Below are 17,130 nucleotides of genomic sequence, written 5' to 3' on the forward strand. Positions count from 1 at the left end.
AGATTTGATATAACTTTGGGATTATATTTGATTCAAGGGGCCGGCATTTTGGCACATACGTTCTCGGGAAAGCATGAAAAATATCTCTGATTTCCAACAGATTCTACTACATTGGATCCTGTAGATCATGTTCTTTGTCACTTTCAATGTACAGTGAGGATGTGAGGCTGAGAGGCTGCGGTTGATAAAATGCAGCCTGTTACTCTGAGCTGTGAGGTCAATGATTCAGCCGAACATGCCACCTATAATGGATACGTTATTTTCCGAGTGACCGAGGCCACAGTTTGTGTTGCATAGCCCCAGATGCTACACGGCCAGTGAAGGAGAACATTTGTGGTAACAAGATCCATCATACACTACAACTTAGGAACAAACAAGTCCTTGCAGCGCTTGCAAAACAAAAAAAAACAAAAAAAAAGTCAGAGTGAATGCTGTATTTGCTCAGTCTGATGAGGGGGAAAGTATTGTGCAGAAGAAAAAGCATGCACAATTAAATGCGACTTTTATTCAAGAGGTTGGAAACGTGGAACATTTTTATTTTTACTTCAAGCTTACTGTGATGTCACTGTGCTTTTTTCCACTGGCAAATATCTACTCTATGCCAGCCCACTGTATAACTTAACATACTCTCAGAAAGTTTGTTGTTTTATTAAAGGAAACTAGAGTAAACATGTAGTTTAATGCCGTCATATTGTAGAGTTGGGAAAGTCTACACTCTGTGTGGTATTGATTTATTTATTTATTTTTTAGTGATCAAATCCACTTAAAAGGTTGTCATCCTCTAAAGATACAAAGACAACTTAATGAGCGGCACTTAGAAAACCTGACAAAAGAGAACCATTATAAATTTTCCCTCTAGTTTAACTCTCTGTCAGACAGTGTGTCATCCAGGACCTGAAAGTAACAGCAGAAGAGGACAGAAGAGACAAGGAGGGAATACAGAGTTAGATGGGGGCACACTTCCTTTCTTGTTGCGGATGGATCTTCAAAAAGTTTTGGCGTTCCAGGCTGCACACTGACAGAAAACTGACCTTGACTGAGTCACATCCACAGAGCAACGATCCCAAATGATGATCGCATTTACATCTCCGTCCATTTCCTCTCTTACGATGCCTCTGTGACTCTTATGTTTTATTTTCTGTCATCCTGTCCTTGTTGTTTGGCTTTTTTCACTTTCATGGAGTTTCTAAGCATAACTTAGCCACAGATTCATACTCGCGGACGCTGGCCGCTTCCCCCTCACCCTCCGTACATCTCCAGTGATTCTCGAAAACAAAAGCTTTATGTTTTCACATCCTCAGAAGCTCATGAGGTGGAGTTCACTGAAATGAACATGAGGATGACTGGATGGGTTGTGTGGCCCTGAAACCTCTGATTATGTGTGGCCAAATAATCAGTGTCGCACTGCTTTTTATTTTGAGCAAACACAAACTGTATTCTAGTAATTTTACTCTGCGCTTAAACTATTTTTGCTGTGTACCTTCTCTTGTTCAGACATCGATGCCCCAACAAACTTTGTCACTACTGAAGTAACTGAAGACACTGCAACCGTCTCCTGGGATAAAGCCCAGGCGGAAATCGAAGGCTACATGTTGAGCTACACGTCTGCTGAAGGCTCCAGCTCGGACATCTTTGTAGGGCGTGACAGCACCTCCTACAGGCTGGTTGGTCTGAGGCCTGGGGTCCTCCACACGGTCTACATCTGGGCCTTCAAGGGAGACAAAGTCAGTGGGAAGAGTTCAACTGAAGCCGAAACAGGTAAACGTTGAGAGAGACTCCCGGGCCTGTTTTGTGAGCTTGGTTTGATCTTGTGTCCTCTGTAAGCTCTGTAAGCTAACATTTAGGTTAATGCTACTCGTGTTCGGTTCACAGCTAAGGTAAGAAACAAACTAAAAAGCTGTTGATTTTGATTCTGCATTCTGGATCATTGCAGCGTTAAAAGAGACTTAAGTCTTTTCACACTGTCACCCAAATTCACATAATGACATAAATAATGTTTTTTGATAACTAAAAAAAAGACAAATAATCTAAGAAGTTACATCCTGTAAAATACATCTATGATCTTTTAGTTTCTGGGTTTTCTACAATTTTTCACTTTTTGTTGTCATAAAAAGCCCAATAAATGGGTGTAGACATTTCACATCAACCACATTAACCTTCCCTGTCCTAAGTGAAAAAGAAAAGTTTGACCTTCTTCTTACAAAAGGTATTTTGTTATCATTAGTTATATCCTTTATTTGAAAGCAATTCCCCCAGCCTGTGTCTGAATGTCTGTAAAAAGTTTGAAAGTTTAACCGTGTCAATTTTCTTCTGAATTATCTTCTCAATTTGAAAAAGAAAAGCTTCTGATAAGTTAAAGCTTTGGCACAGTTAGTACATTTTCAGTTGTTTACTGGTGTCTATCTGTACTTTTTAGTAAATACATTACCTTATATCTATTTTGTGACATAAGAAAAATCATAAGGAATAGGTTGGAAATGGAGTTAAATGGTTTACTTGCTTAGTATTTGCATGACTTTTTTAATTTAACATAGTTCATAGTATGCCCATGATATTGCTGCTACCACAACAGTAATATGATGTCAGAGTTGGATTTCATCATTTATTAGTTTTTTTTTTTTATAAAAAAGCTGTCCAATTGGGCCACTTTAAAGAAAGCACAACAAATTAGTATCTGATGAAAAATTTAATCTGAATTCTAACACCAAAATTTCCGTTTCCAAGTTTGACGTCATCACTGTTTTTAACCTCATTAACTCATACACCTTGCTAAATCATAGATGTGTCATTTTTATTCCGCTTTGCTTTTTAACAATTAAAGTTATGTCTACTAAATGTAACTTCCTGTGCAGAGTTGGATGCTCCTACTAACCTTTCAGTCGAAGATGAGACAGACTCCAGCTTCAGAGTTTACTGGGATCCCACCGAGGCACAAATTGATGGCTACATGCTCGCCTATAGCTCCGCTGATGGGTCCAGGGAGGAAACCCAAGTTGAATCTGGAAGCTCTTATGCGCTCACTGGCCTTAGGCCAGGGGTCGTCTACACTGTCTACGTCTGGGCTGTCAGGGGAAGCAAAGCCAGCAGGAAGACCTCAACACAAGCCGAGACAGGTTTCAGATCCACAACGTTCTCACAACCACAGCAATTAATCATTTTAATGGCTTGAAGCTTATTTGTTAACCTTGAAAAACGCCTTTCCTCTAGCATGATAAATAGCTGGGTGACATGTTAAGGAAAATAATTAAAAAAAATAAAATTATAGTGGGATGTAAGACACAAGATGGCAAATAAAGCTTAATATACAGCTCAAACTAGATATGTACGTACAAACAAAATCCTTTATACTGATACTAATTACTTACTAAAATCTAAATGTTTCCTGCTTTAAGTCAGCTTTGATTAACAAAATTATTTCTGTTTACTAAATGCCAGAATTTTGAGTGCAGTTTTTATTTAATTAATTCAATAATTTACTTTTTTTAAATTTAGAAGTTTACATATATTTTTCTTAGTAATTAGCATAATTGCCTGCATTTTGACGTTGGTTAAATTTCTTGCATAGTTTTCCTTAATCTTCTTGCAATAATTTGCTGTAATTCGAGCTGATTTATCACCAAACTGGTGCAAGTGGTGAACAATTTAAAACATTGACTCTGCAACCTCCGTGCTTCGCAGTGGGTGTGGTGTTCACAGGCTGGCAAGTTTCTCCTTTGTCCTTCATGGACAAACATGTCAATTTTAGTTTTGTGAGACCTCTGGAAATGTTTAAAAAAACAACCCTGTAATACAGCTGATAATGTTGCTTTTAAATGAGTGGTTTCCTCCTCACCAGCTGATGTTTCATTTAATGTCAGTGCAGCATAATGTAGATAATGAAACTCTAAACAGCATTAATCAGCATATAAACCTAATGTTTTGCATCCACAGCAGTGCTTTCAAATGATTCCGTTGTTGTCATCTGTCAGAAGGTAACAGAGCCATTATGAAACCTTTTGGGCTTTCTTGAGGAAAAGGACACTTTGTGAATGTACATTTCTGAAATTGCTGAAAAGTGGTGAAAAATAAATATTTTCTCTCATTATTCTGGCATTAGAGAAATATAAATAATACCGGTGATCCTAACAGAACTAACACACAGAGTGTTTATCCTGGGAAAAATAACGTCCTGCGTTTCTTTCTACATTAAATGTACATCTCTGAGTTGAACTGTATGTTCCATGTCTCAGTTAAAAACATGAACTGAATTGGATTGAGATCTTTTGTCAGTTTGCAGTTTGTCACCCATCTATTTTGTGTAGTTTGCTTTAAAGAGCTGTACATTAAATTCACTACCAACATCTTCCCTTAGAGCTGGACGCCCCAGCTAACCTCGTAGCTTACGATGAAACCGAGTCCAGCTTCAGCCTTTCCTGGGATCCAGTTCAGGCAGAAATTGATGGGTACATCCTCACCTACACCTTCCTTGATGGATCTAGTAAAGAAATCCCTTTGGGCCCCGACAGCACCTCTTATTTGCTGACTGGTTTAAGGCCTGGAGTCCTCTACACTGTCTACATCAAAGCCTCGAGGGGAGACAAAACCAGCAGGACAATATCCACACAAGCTGAGACAGGTTTCAGATCTGCATCTCTTTGTTTAGAACCATGACACTTCATAATCTTAAGACTTTGTGGCTAATTTCTAAAATTTGCAAGCTTTTTTTTCTTTCTTACAGGGTAAAACTGAGATGATAACAGAATGATGGATAAAACCTATTCAATAAATTAGAATATCATTAAAAAGTCCATTTATTTCTGGAACTTTATCACCAAGTGAAACGCATTATATAGATTAATTACACACAGATGGATGTTTGAAACCCTTTACTTCGTTAATGGTTAATTATAATCATTTTCTGCTTGCAGCTAATGAAAACATGACATTTAAAGTTAGAATACTACATCAGGCCAATAAAAAACAAAAAACAAAGAAACATTTAACGCAGAACTGTAGCCTTAATGAAGAACATGTTTAATACCTGCTTAAAGGTGGTAATTTTCAGAAAGTACTTTTAATCTGACAAATGAGCCTCATGAGAATGTATATTCTAATTTATTGAATGTATAAATTACAACATGTACTTTCAAGAATATTGTTCCCCAGTTGGATTGAGATCTTTGAAACGGTTTTATTTTTCCCACCTGCCTCTTTCATGCATTTTGCTATATAGAAACGTCTGTTTAATATTAGCTACTAACATGTTTCTCTAGAACTGGATGCTCCAGCTAACCTCATAGCCAGAGACGAAACCGAGTCCAGCTTCAGCCTTTCTTGGGATCCAGTCCGAGCAGAAATAGATGGCTATATCCTTACCTACACCTTCCACGATGGCTCTAGTAAAGAGATCCTTGTGGGGCCTGATAGCGCCTCTTATGTGCTGACGGGTTTACGGCCTGCGTTCATCTACACTGTCTACATCAAAGCTGTGAGGGGAGACAAAGCCAGCAGGACAATTTCAACTCAAGCTGAAACAGGTGTCGCATATCAGGCTTTGGTAAACCAATTTTCCCTTTGATTGTGTCCTTGTTTGAACCATTAAGGAATTCAAATGGCCTGCAACTACATTTCTGTTAATCAGGCAACCATGTGTCCCGCTTGTAAACTCGAGAAATGTGCGACCTTAAAATGCATCACTGACCGAACCATTTATAATGTCCATAAAGTATTTTATAGTTCTCCTTTATGAATTCATCTATATTTTTTTCCAACTTCCTCTTTAAGTCATGACGAGCATAACTGTACAAAAAAAATAAATAAGTAAAATAAATAGTCACCATAACTATGAATTAAGTCGAGCTTTAAAGCTGGCTCCTCCGGAGATAACGTCTGCTCAGCCTCATGCACAACTTGTGTTTTTACATCTCTTCTATCCAGGACCTTGACTTCATATCCCTTGAAGTTTTGGTGCATAGTGAAAGGTCTATATTTAAACCGAAATAAAGTCCTGATAATTACTCTGAGTCACCTACTCAAAGTAGGCAGTCCCTGTGATCTCAGACTTTATGGAAATATCAAAAGTTCAATCAGACTGCATGACCGGTTTCTGGGAACGTCTATGTTTAAGTCTCATCTCAGATTCCCACTTGTGTTTAGGTATGGACTTTGTCTTTGCTCTTCCTACATGAATACGCCCCACAGCCTTAAGTCTTCTGCAGCCTCTGGGACATGTGTCACTGCACTCGGCTTTCTTGGACCTTGTGGACATGCACTTGTTTTTATTAAACCTATTTTTAGCTCGGCTGAACAACCGCTCTGCATTCAGTGGTATACAGCCTCTCTACAGCCTTTTAGCACTGTCCACAGTCTTCTTAGAAAACGAGTTGGAACAAAATTAGGATAGCGAAAGCAAAAAAAAAAAAAAAAAAAAAGGATTTATCAAAACAATTTTTTGTGGAAAAAGATGAAAAAGCTATTCAAGCGGTCTGGACAATTTTGCATTCCTCTGTATTTAATTTTCTTGATGAATTGGCTCACGTCTCCCTCAGCTGATCCATGCGGGATCAGAAGGATAATACACATGTCCCAAGATAGACCTGTGATTTCCTTTCATCCTGTCACAACCACAATGTAAGGGAATCTCTTAGAATCGTTCTTACTTTTATTTGGTACACACGTCAAGATACGACTCCCTTGTTGTGTTCTCAGAGAAGTGAGCTCTTTGTACTTGTTAGAGAACTTTATCTCAAAATCTTTTATTCAAAAAGGATGCTCATCTCAGGCATCAAAGTCTGTTTCAGCAGCATCCTTAGAAGGCTGAAACAAGTCTGAACGCCACAACTTCCTCCTCATTAGCACCTTCTGAGATAACGTCAGCAGCAGTTTATTCATTAATCTACAACTTGAGTGTACTATCACTTTTACTCGAATTCCCTGGAGTACCTTTCATCTCACCGGCGCAGAATAGCTTTTGATAGAGGAGGAGGGTAGGATACCTGGAGAAACTTGGCTCTCGGATTAAACGCTAACTCTCAGCAGTCTTAAACGGCCGCAGCGTTTTAGCTTCAGTGATTTGAAATATTCTGCATCTCGACTCAAACTGAAGCACTTCTGGATTAGATTTTTTTTTTCTCATAAAAAGCAAAGATTTAAAAGGATTTGCTTGAGAAATTATTATTTTTTGTGTTTCCTCATGAATCCCTGTCTTGGCAGCGACCAAGATTTTCTTTCATGATTTTTCTTAAGAGCTCCAGAAAGAGTTGTGCAAATTGACGACACAGATTGCAATATTTATTTGATACATCTCAGCCAAATTTCATTACCTTTTTTCATTTAGTTATAGAACATCATCCCCACTCTGTACAGTCACTTTACCATGTTCCTGCCAGAGCTGACGAATACAGTCCATTTAGTCCACACTCTGTCAGTTTCTGCTGGATCCATCTCTGTTCTCGGTGGTAGAGGTTGTCGGAAAAAGTCTTAAGAAGACAGTCGATCCTTAGAGTGCCATCAGAGAAATAGAAACTTATGAATTTAGTCTCGGATTAAAAAAAAAAAAAACAGCAACACAGAGATGACCTCTTACTTGCTGACAAGTCTAAGACCTAAAGTTACACACCGTCTATAGTCCAGGCCATCAAGGAGGACAAAATGTCCCAGAAGATTCCAACAGCAGCAGAGACAGGTTGATATGATAAAGACAGACAGTTTGCTTTTAGTGGTAATATAATTTTAATATTTCTTGAAATGGTCTGCCAGATTAATGCCTTTCTTTCCCCATAATATGTCCAACCAAATTTCCACCCTAAAACCAATTGTTCTGACTGGAAACCGGGAGTTTCACCAGGAATTTTAAAGCTGCATTTAGCACTGCGTCCCGGCTGTTGTTACATACTCAGTTTTAAAGAGATTTTTTATGCTGTTTTGGTTAATTTAAAAAAAAAATAAAAAGATTTCAGTGTGGGACCTCTTAAAAAAAAAAAAAAAAAAAGTATTTTCCAGCCGGTCAAGGTGAAGAACATATGGCATTAATTTTCAGGTAACAAAGGCTCCATAGAGAGTAAAGGAGGCGATCTCGTTGGAGAAATTTTAGGTGGAGAGGCAGAAAAGCCACAACCTGACAGATAAAGAGGATGATTAAATTACTTTCGTACTTTTCAGACCATTGGTCTCATTTTCCTGAAAGAATCTGTGTAATATTCACATCATGTTTTATCCATGCATATTTTTTTTTTTCACCTCTGCCCACAAATCTTCTTTTAATTGACAGAAGAGTTTTGGTGACACCCCAAAACTTTGACTTGTTTTTTTTTTTTTTATTATTTTTTATCTTTAATGCCCTTTGTAGTACAGTATGCACTACAACGTGCAATGGATTTACCTTCAGAAAATCCAATGTTCAACTTCCTTGCTGGTGTCGTGACATTCCTTTTAATATTTTCACACAATGGTCTTTCTTTATGATGCCATCTAGTTTGTGAAGCAAAACACTCGCACAGCTTCTTCTTACTACCGAAATCGTCATAGTTGCGATGGTTCAAGTGTGTAAGCTAACCACTTTTTATGTTGCTTTTGTTGTTATGGTTTCTTTCTTGGTGAGTGGACTTTCATCCCAAGTTTGGTAAAGGAATCTTTTGACTGTAAATAATGACACTCTTACCAGCTCCCTTCCACATGTTTTCCTTTTATTCTGTGCTTGATGGACACAATTCGCATCAAAGCATTCTCTTATCTGGGAGTCCAAACCAACATCCTTCCTGAACATATGGATCATTCAGCATCATTTATTTATTTTCATTTTTATAGATTTCATGGTGTAATTCACCACGAAAGACAGACTGAATCCTAAAATCCCGTTTACAGCAGCGTCCTGGACCCAAAAGCAGCTGAAGGCAGCTGTAAAGAGCAACTCATGCATAACATTTTAGCACATCACAAAACATCAAAGGTCACCAAAATATCTCTGATTTATCTTGATTTTGTCATGATGTCACACAGGTCTACAGATCTACCTGAAATAATTCATGTTAACCAAACAAAGCCATGATGTCATCATTTAGTAATCCCAACTGGCCTATAAGTTTCTTTTTTTCTTATACAATGCATGTAAAGATCTGATTTCACCTGTTCAGACAGAACAAGAGAGGCTGTCAGATTACTTGGTCTTTGCTAGGGCCTTCCATAAACAAAAGGGTACGTAACTCTTTATAGGCCCTTTATGAACTGTGATGTAGTGAACTACTAAATTGCGGAACACAAGTGAACAAAGCTCCCTTTCAACCGAGAAATAATTCCCACAGACGAAGCCAAGTCACTGGTTACGTCTCATAATTCGGCATAAAAAGAGGCTGCACATGTGAGCGGCTGGCAACAGGGCCATCTTTGTATTCGCCAGATGATCTGTAAAATCTCTGGGGAGCTTTAAGTGAAAGCTAACTCTTTTTCAATTAGGCAGTAAATGGCAGCGTTTTAGATGATAAACATTTCATCATAAATAGTCAGACTCCATCAGTGGCTTGAGACCAGCGTGACGCTGACTTCAAACATAAAAGCTGTTGCATCGAAAATCGTCTGGGTTGCATAAAGGGATGTGCTGAGTAAAAGCACCACTAAAATTTTAAAGAACTCCTTTAAACATAAGGGTTATTTTTTTTTTTTAAGGAGAATTTTGTTCACCACCTGTGTTATCAATGATGCTATTTCTCACTTTTCACTCTTTGACATTCTACATAACCTTTTAAATGTATTTTTTGTACAGAAATTAACTTGAACTTTGAATGTTTCTGAAGTGAAACTGCTGAATTGTCTGTGACGATGTCGGGCCTTATGGCGTCGCTTTCTTTAATATTTTGATCCATGGGAGGTTAAAGCCCCCGCTGCTTTAGCTCACCTCACCTCGTTGTATCAAACACAATATTGCAGCATGTGTTTCAAATAACATTTTCAAAGCATTCCAATAAGAGCAAGCAAACCTGCCAGCTTATCTGCAAACTAAAACTGAGCTGGCAGATGCCACATGCTTCTGAGGCACTTCAAGACCTGAAAGTCACACAAAACCCACTTTAGACTTATGAAAAGAGTAATGATAGCTTATCATAAAGAGCTTTAGATCTAAAGACAAACACTAGTAAAATTTAAAACAATGGAAATAATCAAAAGTAAAGAGTATCTTCTTGGGAGTTATAGTCTACGGAGAATTCACTTGAATGGATGCAGCACAAAATATTATCATACATGTGAAAGAATAAGATAATGTTTCTTTGCTGTGATCCTATCTGATTTACATGCATGCCTACAGAAATCGACTCCCCTAAGGACCTAAAGGCTTCAGATGTGACGCAGGATTCAGTTTCCTTGACTTGGGTTCCTCCTCTGGCCGACATCAATGGTTATGTCCTCACTATTAGAGACGAAGAAGGAAAATTACAGGTACTCGGCTGCATGGTTTGTTTTGCGTTTTCTCAACTAAATGGGTACACGTCTTTAAAAGGGACTTGTAAGTGCAGTTCATTTCACTTTAGGGTGCAGGTGTGTCTCGATAACTTAGGGAATTGAAAATTGTGTTTCAGTAATTCAATTTGTGTCTTATTTTGATTCATTAAACACAGTCATGTATTCCAAATGTTAATTTCTGCCATTTTAAAGGGCATTTTAATGTTTTATAGTTGACAAAAATGAAAATTCATTTCTCAGAAAATAAGAATATTATATAAAACTAATCCAAAAAAAAGCACAGGAAGTTTGGCGATGTGCTATACTATCTATGCCAATACTTGATCAAGGATCCTTTTGCATGAATTGCTGCATCACTGCGGTGTGTGATAGAGAAGATCAGCCTGTGGGGTTATCTGAATGATGACGAGGAAGCCTGGGTCACACTGTCTGCATTGTTGGTTCTGGTGTCTCTCGTCTTCCTCTTGACCGTTCCCCACAGATTGTCGATTGGATTCAGGTTGTTCAACTTTGCTGGCTAATCCAGTGATACCAGGGTCTTTCAACTATTTTCTGCTACTTTAAGCAGTATGGGTATATGCCAAGTTCTGAAATCAGTTTGTCTGTACAGATTGTCAGCAGAGTCGAGCCTTAAGTGCTCTGAAGTTTCAAGGGCTTTGCACCAACTTTGAACTTTAGAGAATAGCTCAACACCAGCAGATGGCATGGCTTCCTAAATTATCACTGGCTGTGTAAACTTCACATCGGACCCCATGCCACTTGCATTCTGTGCCGCTCCACTCTTCCCTTGGTCTCAAATGTCGATAAAACTGTGAACGCTCAAAAAAGCACAACTTTTAATGAACGTGTGTGGCGGTCCAAATCAATAGCTTGCTTGAAAGCGGAGTTCATCTTTTTCTAATCTTTTATAACCCATAACTGATTCCTCTTTTTGTAAAAGCTGTGACATTGAATTTAAGTGCTTTGAAAGGCTGACCTCTTGTGGTCACAGAAAAAACAAATCAAGGATGAATAGATTGCAAAAAAAAAGAATGAAAATTAATTTAATCTAAACCATCACTTGACCTGATGATAAGCTTATGAAGATAATTATCATTGTCCATATTGTAAAAACATGTTTTTTTTTTGTTTTTTTTATCTTATTTTACCAGACTATTGAAAATACGCTCGCCTCCAGCAAGAGACGCTTCGCTGCGTCCAAGCTGGAGAGGGGAAAGAGGTACATTGTCACCATTTATGCCTTTAGAGGCAGCAAAAGGAGTAAGGTGGTGGAGACCTTCTTCAAAACAGGTCAGCATTCTTCAACTAAAAACAACTTTCTGCTATTTGTCATTGTATTCTATTTTTTAATATGACTTTCCTTCCCTTTGTTGTTATTAGTTGCTCTGCTGTACCCCTTCCCTATGGACTGTGGACAAATAATGAAGAACGGCAATAAAAACAATGGTGTCTATACTGTCTACATTAATAATAACCAATCCAAGCCAATACAGGTTTACTGTGACATGACCACCGACGGAGGCGGTTGGCTGGTATATTATTTTTGACTGACTTCTCAAATTATGTAGAATTTGTATTATATAATGCAGTTCTGTGAAAAAGCAAACTTCTGTTCTTGCCTTTTTGTCACACTTAAAGGTTTCAAACCATCAGGCTATTTTTTTATTAGACAAAGATAAGGTGAGTAAATAGGATAGGTATTAGAACCAACATTTTGTTGAATTTCACTTGCAAAAGTAACTTAGATCAAACGAGCCTGATAACAAGAATTTGGCTGAAAGCATCTCAGAAGCAACACATCCACAACTTTTCCAGCAGATTACAAAGGAACCCAGAGCAACACCAAGGTCAGAGCAGGAGGTGAGGCGTCCAAGATTTAACCTTTGACCCCACAACCTTTTTTTTTTTTTTTACCCTGTGCGGTTTTTGTGGGTCCCCTTTGTATGTGTGTGTGTGTGTGTGTGTGTGGCTTTGGAAACTAACAGTCTGACAGGACATCCTCCCTGCTTCACCGTTGTCCAACCATGAAATTTGCCACACTCCTCCTGAGAGTCGTGCTGAGACCATGGGAGTGTTAAGACAGAGCATAACACATAAACCGTAGCTCATCAAACAGAACAGAAAGGCCTGTCTCATAAACTGCATAAATCATCTTGATGAGCCATAAGACTTTCAGGAAAATATTTTGTGGACTGGACTGGAATGGAAGGTGTTCAATTCATTATGTTTGGCAACGCTACATATAACGCCTACATTCAAAAATGATGGTGGTAGTTTGATGAACTGGATCTGCTTTTCCTTGATCTAAACCTTTAAGTGTGACAAAAAGAATACAAAAACCAATAAAACATGTAAACGGGCAAATACTTCTTCACCACTTTCCAATACATAAAAATATCGACAAGTTTTACGCCTATTTGAACATGAACTTCTTTTTACATATTTCTAATCCAACATCTGTAAGTAAAAATTCGTTCCTGATGCTTTCAGGTACTTCAGCGGCGTAACACTGGGAATCTGGACTTCATGAGACGCTGGCGGCAGTACATAGCAGGCTTTGGCAACCTGACAGAGGAGTTCTGGATTGGTGAGCGACTTGGTGTTCCTGTTTTGTGGGGTAGAGCTCTATCTGCAGACTATAAAACGCGCTCATATGAGCTGTAATTGTGCATCATGTACTCCCTTCGATTTCTGCATCTGTTTATTCGCTGTCACAGGTTTGGATAAGATACACGAGCTAACCAACACTCCCACGCAGTATGAGATCAGGTTCGACTTGGGCCTGGGCTCAGATAGAGCGTACGCCGTTTACGACAACTTTAAGATCGCTCCGGTCAGACAGAGATTCAAGCTCACCATTGGCAAATACAGAGGGACAGCAGGTGGGTCTCGGCATGTAAAAGTCTGTGTATGTGAGAGCTGGAAGCACTGCTTTCATAAATTATAATTTCTTTTTAACACCCACATACAGTGATGCATACTGAGAATGTGATGGCAGATTTAGAAACAAGACAGATGGGGGCAGTAATTGAGGGGTTTGAAACCCTGTGCACACCAACCATTATGTAAACACACTTTAGCAACGTGTGAGATTTTTGCTTCAAAAGGTTACAGTAAGCCAGACAGAATATTTAAAGAGAAAGGGTTTGTTTTTTGTTTTTTTTAAACATGCAGTAGTCAAATCCAGAAACACAAAATGAGACACAGTGTGCATATAACCCAGAGTTTGCTGAGGCAGCGTCTACCTGAGTCCTCTCTACTTTTATAAATCCCTCTGCTTCTAAACACATGACTCAGAATACCTGGGCAGATGAGTACAAGCCAATACGAAGTATTTACAGAAATCTTGTTTTTATTGATGACTTCCAGGTGACGCCATGACCTACCATCAAGGCCGGCCCTGGACCACCATGGACTCGGATAATGATCTTGCGTTGACTAACTGTGCCAGGACCCACAAAGGAGCTTGGTGGTATGCAAACTGTCACTTGGCCAACCTTAATGGTAAATGGGGAGACAACGCACACAGTGTGGTGAGTGAACAAGGAGGACACTTTGCCTTTATTACCTGGCTTGCTGAATGCTTTTCAAAATGAGTCTGGCCGACGAGTCAGGTCGGTGCTCAGTATGCCTCGGTGAAGTAAATGTACATAGTTGCAAGATTAATGTAGCATTTCTTTGCAAAAACAGCATTTAGGTAGAAGTGGTCACACTATTAAAGGGGAAGAAATTACTTTTTTTTTTCTTTTTTTTTGGTAATTTTAGATGAGGTTTTAGAACACAATACACTTTTTTAAGTCTGATTTCGTCACCTTGCTATTTTCCTTTGCCTTATTTTTAATTTCTAATTATTTTTGAACCCCTTTCATTCCATTTATTATGTTCTTGAGTACATTAGCTGTCAGTCAAAGTCAGACTAAAGCAACATCACCAATTCCCAGAAATATTAGTAATTGTAACAGTAAATAATGTTATTAAATGTTATTGAAAATCTTGTTGAGAGTTTTAAAGGTTTTACAATTTCCTGTTATTCAAATCTTCTTTTACAATTATTTGCACCCTCCCCAGTAAAGATTTACTAAAGGTCCTAAAATAACCCTTCTTTTGCTTAAGCATAAACTCATAATGCATTTTTAGAAAACAATTCTACTTTTAATTTTAGTGCATTTAATCAGAGGGATTATCTGGTATCTTATAAGCATTCTTTGTCAACGGAACTTCATATATCCTGACCAACATGCAGCATGTGGAAGATTTATTAACTCTCCATCTTTGCACGCACAATATTTTTGTTGCGATTTTATGCTACTGGAATATTAAAAAAAAACATATTTGATTACTTATTTGATTACTTTTTTACATATCTTCACATCTTCATTAGGAGAGGCGATAACCACTGGGAGAACTGCATATTTCTGGTCATTTTCTACAGAAGAATTACATTTTACATGCAACTTTTGCCACAAAAATATCTGTTTCCTCTGCTGCACTTTCTAAAAGTATACCGTAACACAACTATTAGAAAACATATCATGGTTATGTAGGATCTCTTACAGCTATGCTTAATTAAAGACATAAGGAAATTACTCAGAATGAGGATATTTCTTTAGAAATTAGGACAACTTGCTCCCAGCCCTTTACTTACTGCTTGGTTTCTGTAATGCTGGGGAACAGCCAAAATGACTAAAATCCATCATCCAACGATAAGAAAACACATTTCAAGAGCCAGCTGTAAACCAGTAGTGTGTGTCGGTAGTCTGATAGGCAAAAAAAAAAAAAAAAAACAGCAGTTATTATGTCTTAGAGAGACGGACACTTCAGAAAAAGCCAGGGGATTTCTCTGCTCTTGTCAAGTTTCTATTCGTAGCATTTTTGCTGCAGATCTCAACTTCAGTGTTTGCTGCCAAAATGCAATAACAGTCAAAACAGGTTTGTACTCACATAATATGGACCCTGAGGCCGGTATTTATTACTTTCTTTTATTCTGCTTGTCTGTCATGCCACTTTCTTTTTCTGTGGCCCTGAATCTGTCTCTACCTTGCCTTCTTCACAATTCTGTTACCTCTCTCACCCCCCTCTACTCACTGTGCTCCTGATTTGCTGTTTTGCTGTTAGGGAGTCAACTGGGAGCCATGGAAAGGACATCTAACATCCCTGGACTTCACAGAGATGAAGATCCGACCGGTGGGAGCGTTGTCCAGCAGAAAGAGGCGATCGCTGATGGCCAGAGAGGGAAAAAGTAGAGTCTCAAACGGCTACAACAAATAGGAAAGCGGCCAAAAACTGCAACAGAAGCAGTCGGCACCATCAACCTTTGATCACACTAGATTTTGGTGTTTCTGTACAAATGTAGATAGACCACACAAGGATTTTGCAGACGTGTGCTTCAAATATTGTATAATTTTTGGAGAAGGATGAGCATAACCAAAGCAACCAAAAATAACCCGCAGTAACTTTGATTTTGTTTGTAAACAAATCAGAAAGCCCCGGTTTAGTGTGATTGTGGGGGAAAAAAATGGTCAACAAGAAACTCGGTTGAATGAAGTCGCATGCTACGTGGAAGAACATGCATTTGTAGACAATCATGTCTTGCTGTTTTTTTAGACAACCTGACTAAAAACCTGAAAAAAATATAATGCCAAATAAAGTTTTTCTTTTATCTCCTATTATTATATTAATCTTAACCCTGTTTTAGAGTCATAGCTACGTTCCAATTTGAATTACATCCTCTGGGATATAATTCAAATATCCAGCATCCAAATAAGCAGCGTTGCTTGTGTGTTTAATGAATGGCTCATTTGTCAGCTGCTGAAGCATGTGCCCTTACTCTATTGATTATGCTGCCACTGTGCATCCAACACTGTCACATCACATAAGGCGGTATGACACAGGCCAGAAAATAACAACTGATTGCAGCCTCGAAAATCCAAATTGCTCCTGCTTTACATTCATATGACGGGGGACAGCTCGTATCAATCAATGTGACGTGTCCCCATCAAACGTCAATAACAATGACATTTGTTTGTGCCGCTCTCGAAAACCGAATGACCAAACTCCCGTTTTTAATCTGGAAAGCTGACATATGCTATTAATGTTGCGCTGGCTCCTACTCTGCTTAATTAGATTTTCTTAACACTTTTATCACAAACACAGTTTATGTGACAAGGACGTAGAGCACATCAATCAGCTTTTCAGCCAATCTGCCAGAATGGATTTGAAGTTGGTGAACTTTATAGGATTTTTTTTTTTTTTTTTATGCTGCAAAGCTTTTCATTTTAAAATTTTGTAACTAATTAGAATTATTGAACATTTTCAAACCAGATCCTGATTAATAATATTTTCCTTACTAATTATGTTTTCAAACTGACATTATTAATTCTTTTTCACTGTAGTGTCACAAAATAAATCTGTTTTAATGAGTCCCTTGACCTTTTTTTTTCATGTTTTTTTAGTCTTATGTTGTGTGGTGTAGTTACAGCTCCTCTGTAAGGTTTGGATGTGGGGCAAAGGCTCAGGAGTAGTCCTAGAAGAAACTAGTTAGCACAGCTTTGATTCATTTTTCGCTTCTTATCTCCAGTGAGCTGTGTGTGTGTGTGTTTTAAATCGGAGATGGATCCATTTGTCATTATTTTATTTTGCTGTGGGACAAATCCAAACCCTTGGAAAGCTCTGTTTTTTGTTTTGTTTTTTTTTTTTTTT

The 17,130-nt window shown here is 38.2% G+C and overlaps 1 protein-coding gene across 9 annotated transcripts in view; it reads left to right on the forward strand.

The window, feature by feature from the left end:
- tnn (tenascin N) overlaps positions 1-16,851 on the forward strand; it is a 45,868-nt gene extending 29,017 nt beyond the window's left edge. For 2 of the 9 annotated variants that reach the window (XM_015034901.1, XM_015034902.1), the window contains exons 9-19: positions 1,495-1,758; positions 2,853-3,113; positions 4,352-4,615; positions 5,253-5,516; positions 10,277-10,407; positions 11,583-11,721; positions 11,812-11,963; positions 12,922-13,018; positions 13,149-13,313; positions 13,801-13,964; positions 15,547-16,851. In XM_015034901.1, the coding sequence (XP_014890387.1) occupies positions 1,495-1,758; positions 2,853-3,113; positions 4,352-4,615; positions 5,253-5,516; positions 10,277-10,407; positions 11,583-11,721; positions 11,812-11,963; positions 12,922-13,018; positions 13,149-13,313; positions 13,801-13,964; positions 15,547-15,699 (2,054 nt within the window). In that variant the 3' untranslated portion in view covers positions 15,700-16,851. Of the gene's footprint in view, positions 1-1,494; positions 1,759-2,852; positions 3,114-4,351; positions 4,616-5,252; positions 5,537-10,276; positions 10,408-11,582; positions 11,722-11,811; positions 11,964-12,921; positions 13,019-13,148; positions 13,314-13,800; positions 13,965-15,546 lie in introns of those variants that run through there. The other 7 variants (XM_015034908.1, XM_015034909.1, XM_015034904.1 and 4 more) reach the window with 6 other exon arrangements.
- The last annotated feature ends 279 nt before the right edge of the window (positions 16,852-17,130 follow it).

This window comes from Poecilia latipinna, unplaced genomic scaffold, assembly GCF_001443285.1.
Source record: "Poecilia latipinna isolate Pla-1442-1.1 unplaced genomic scaffold, P_latipinna-1.0 Scaffold316, whole genome shotgun sequence".
NCBI lineage: Eukaryota > Metazoa > Chordata > Actinopteri > Cyprinodontiformes > Poeciliidae > Poecilia > Poecilia latipinna.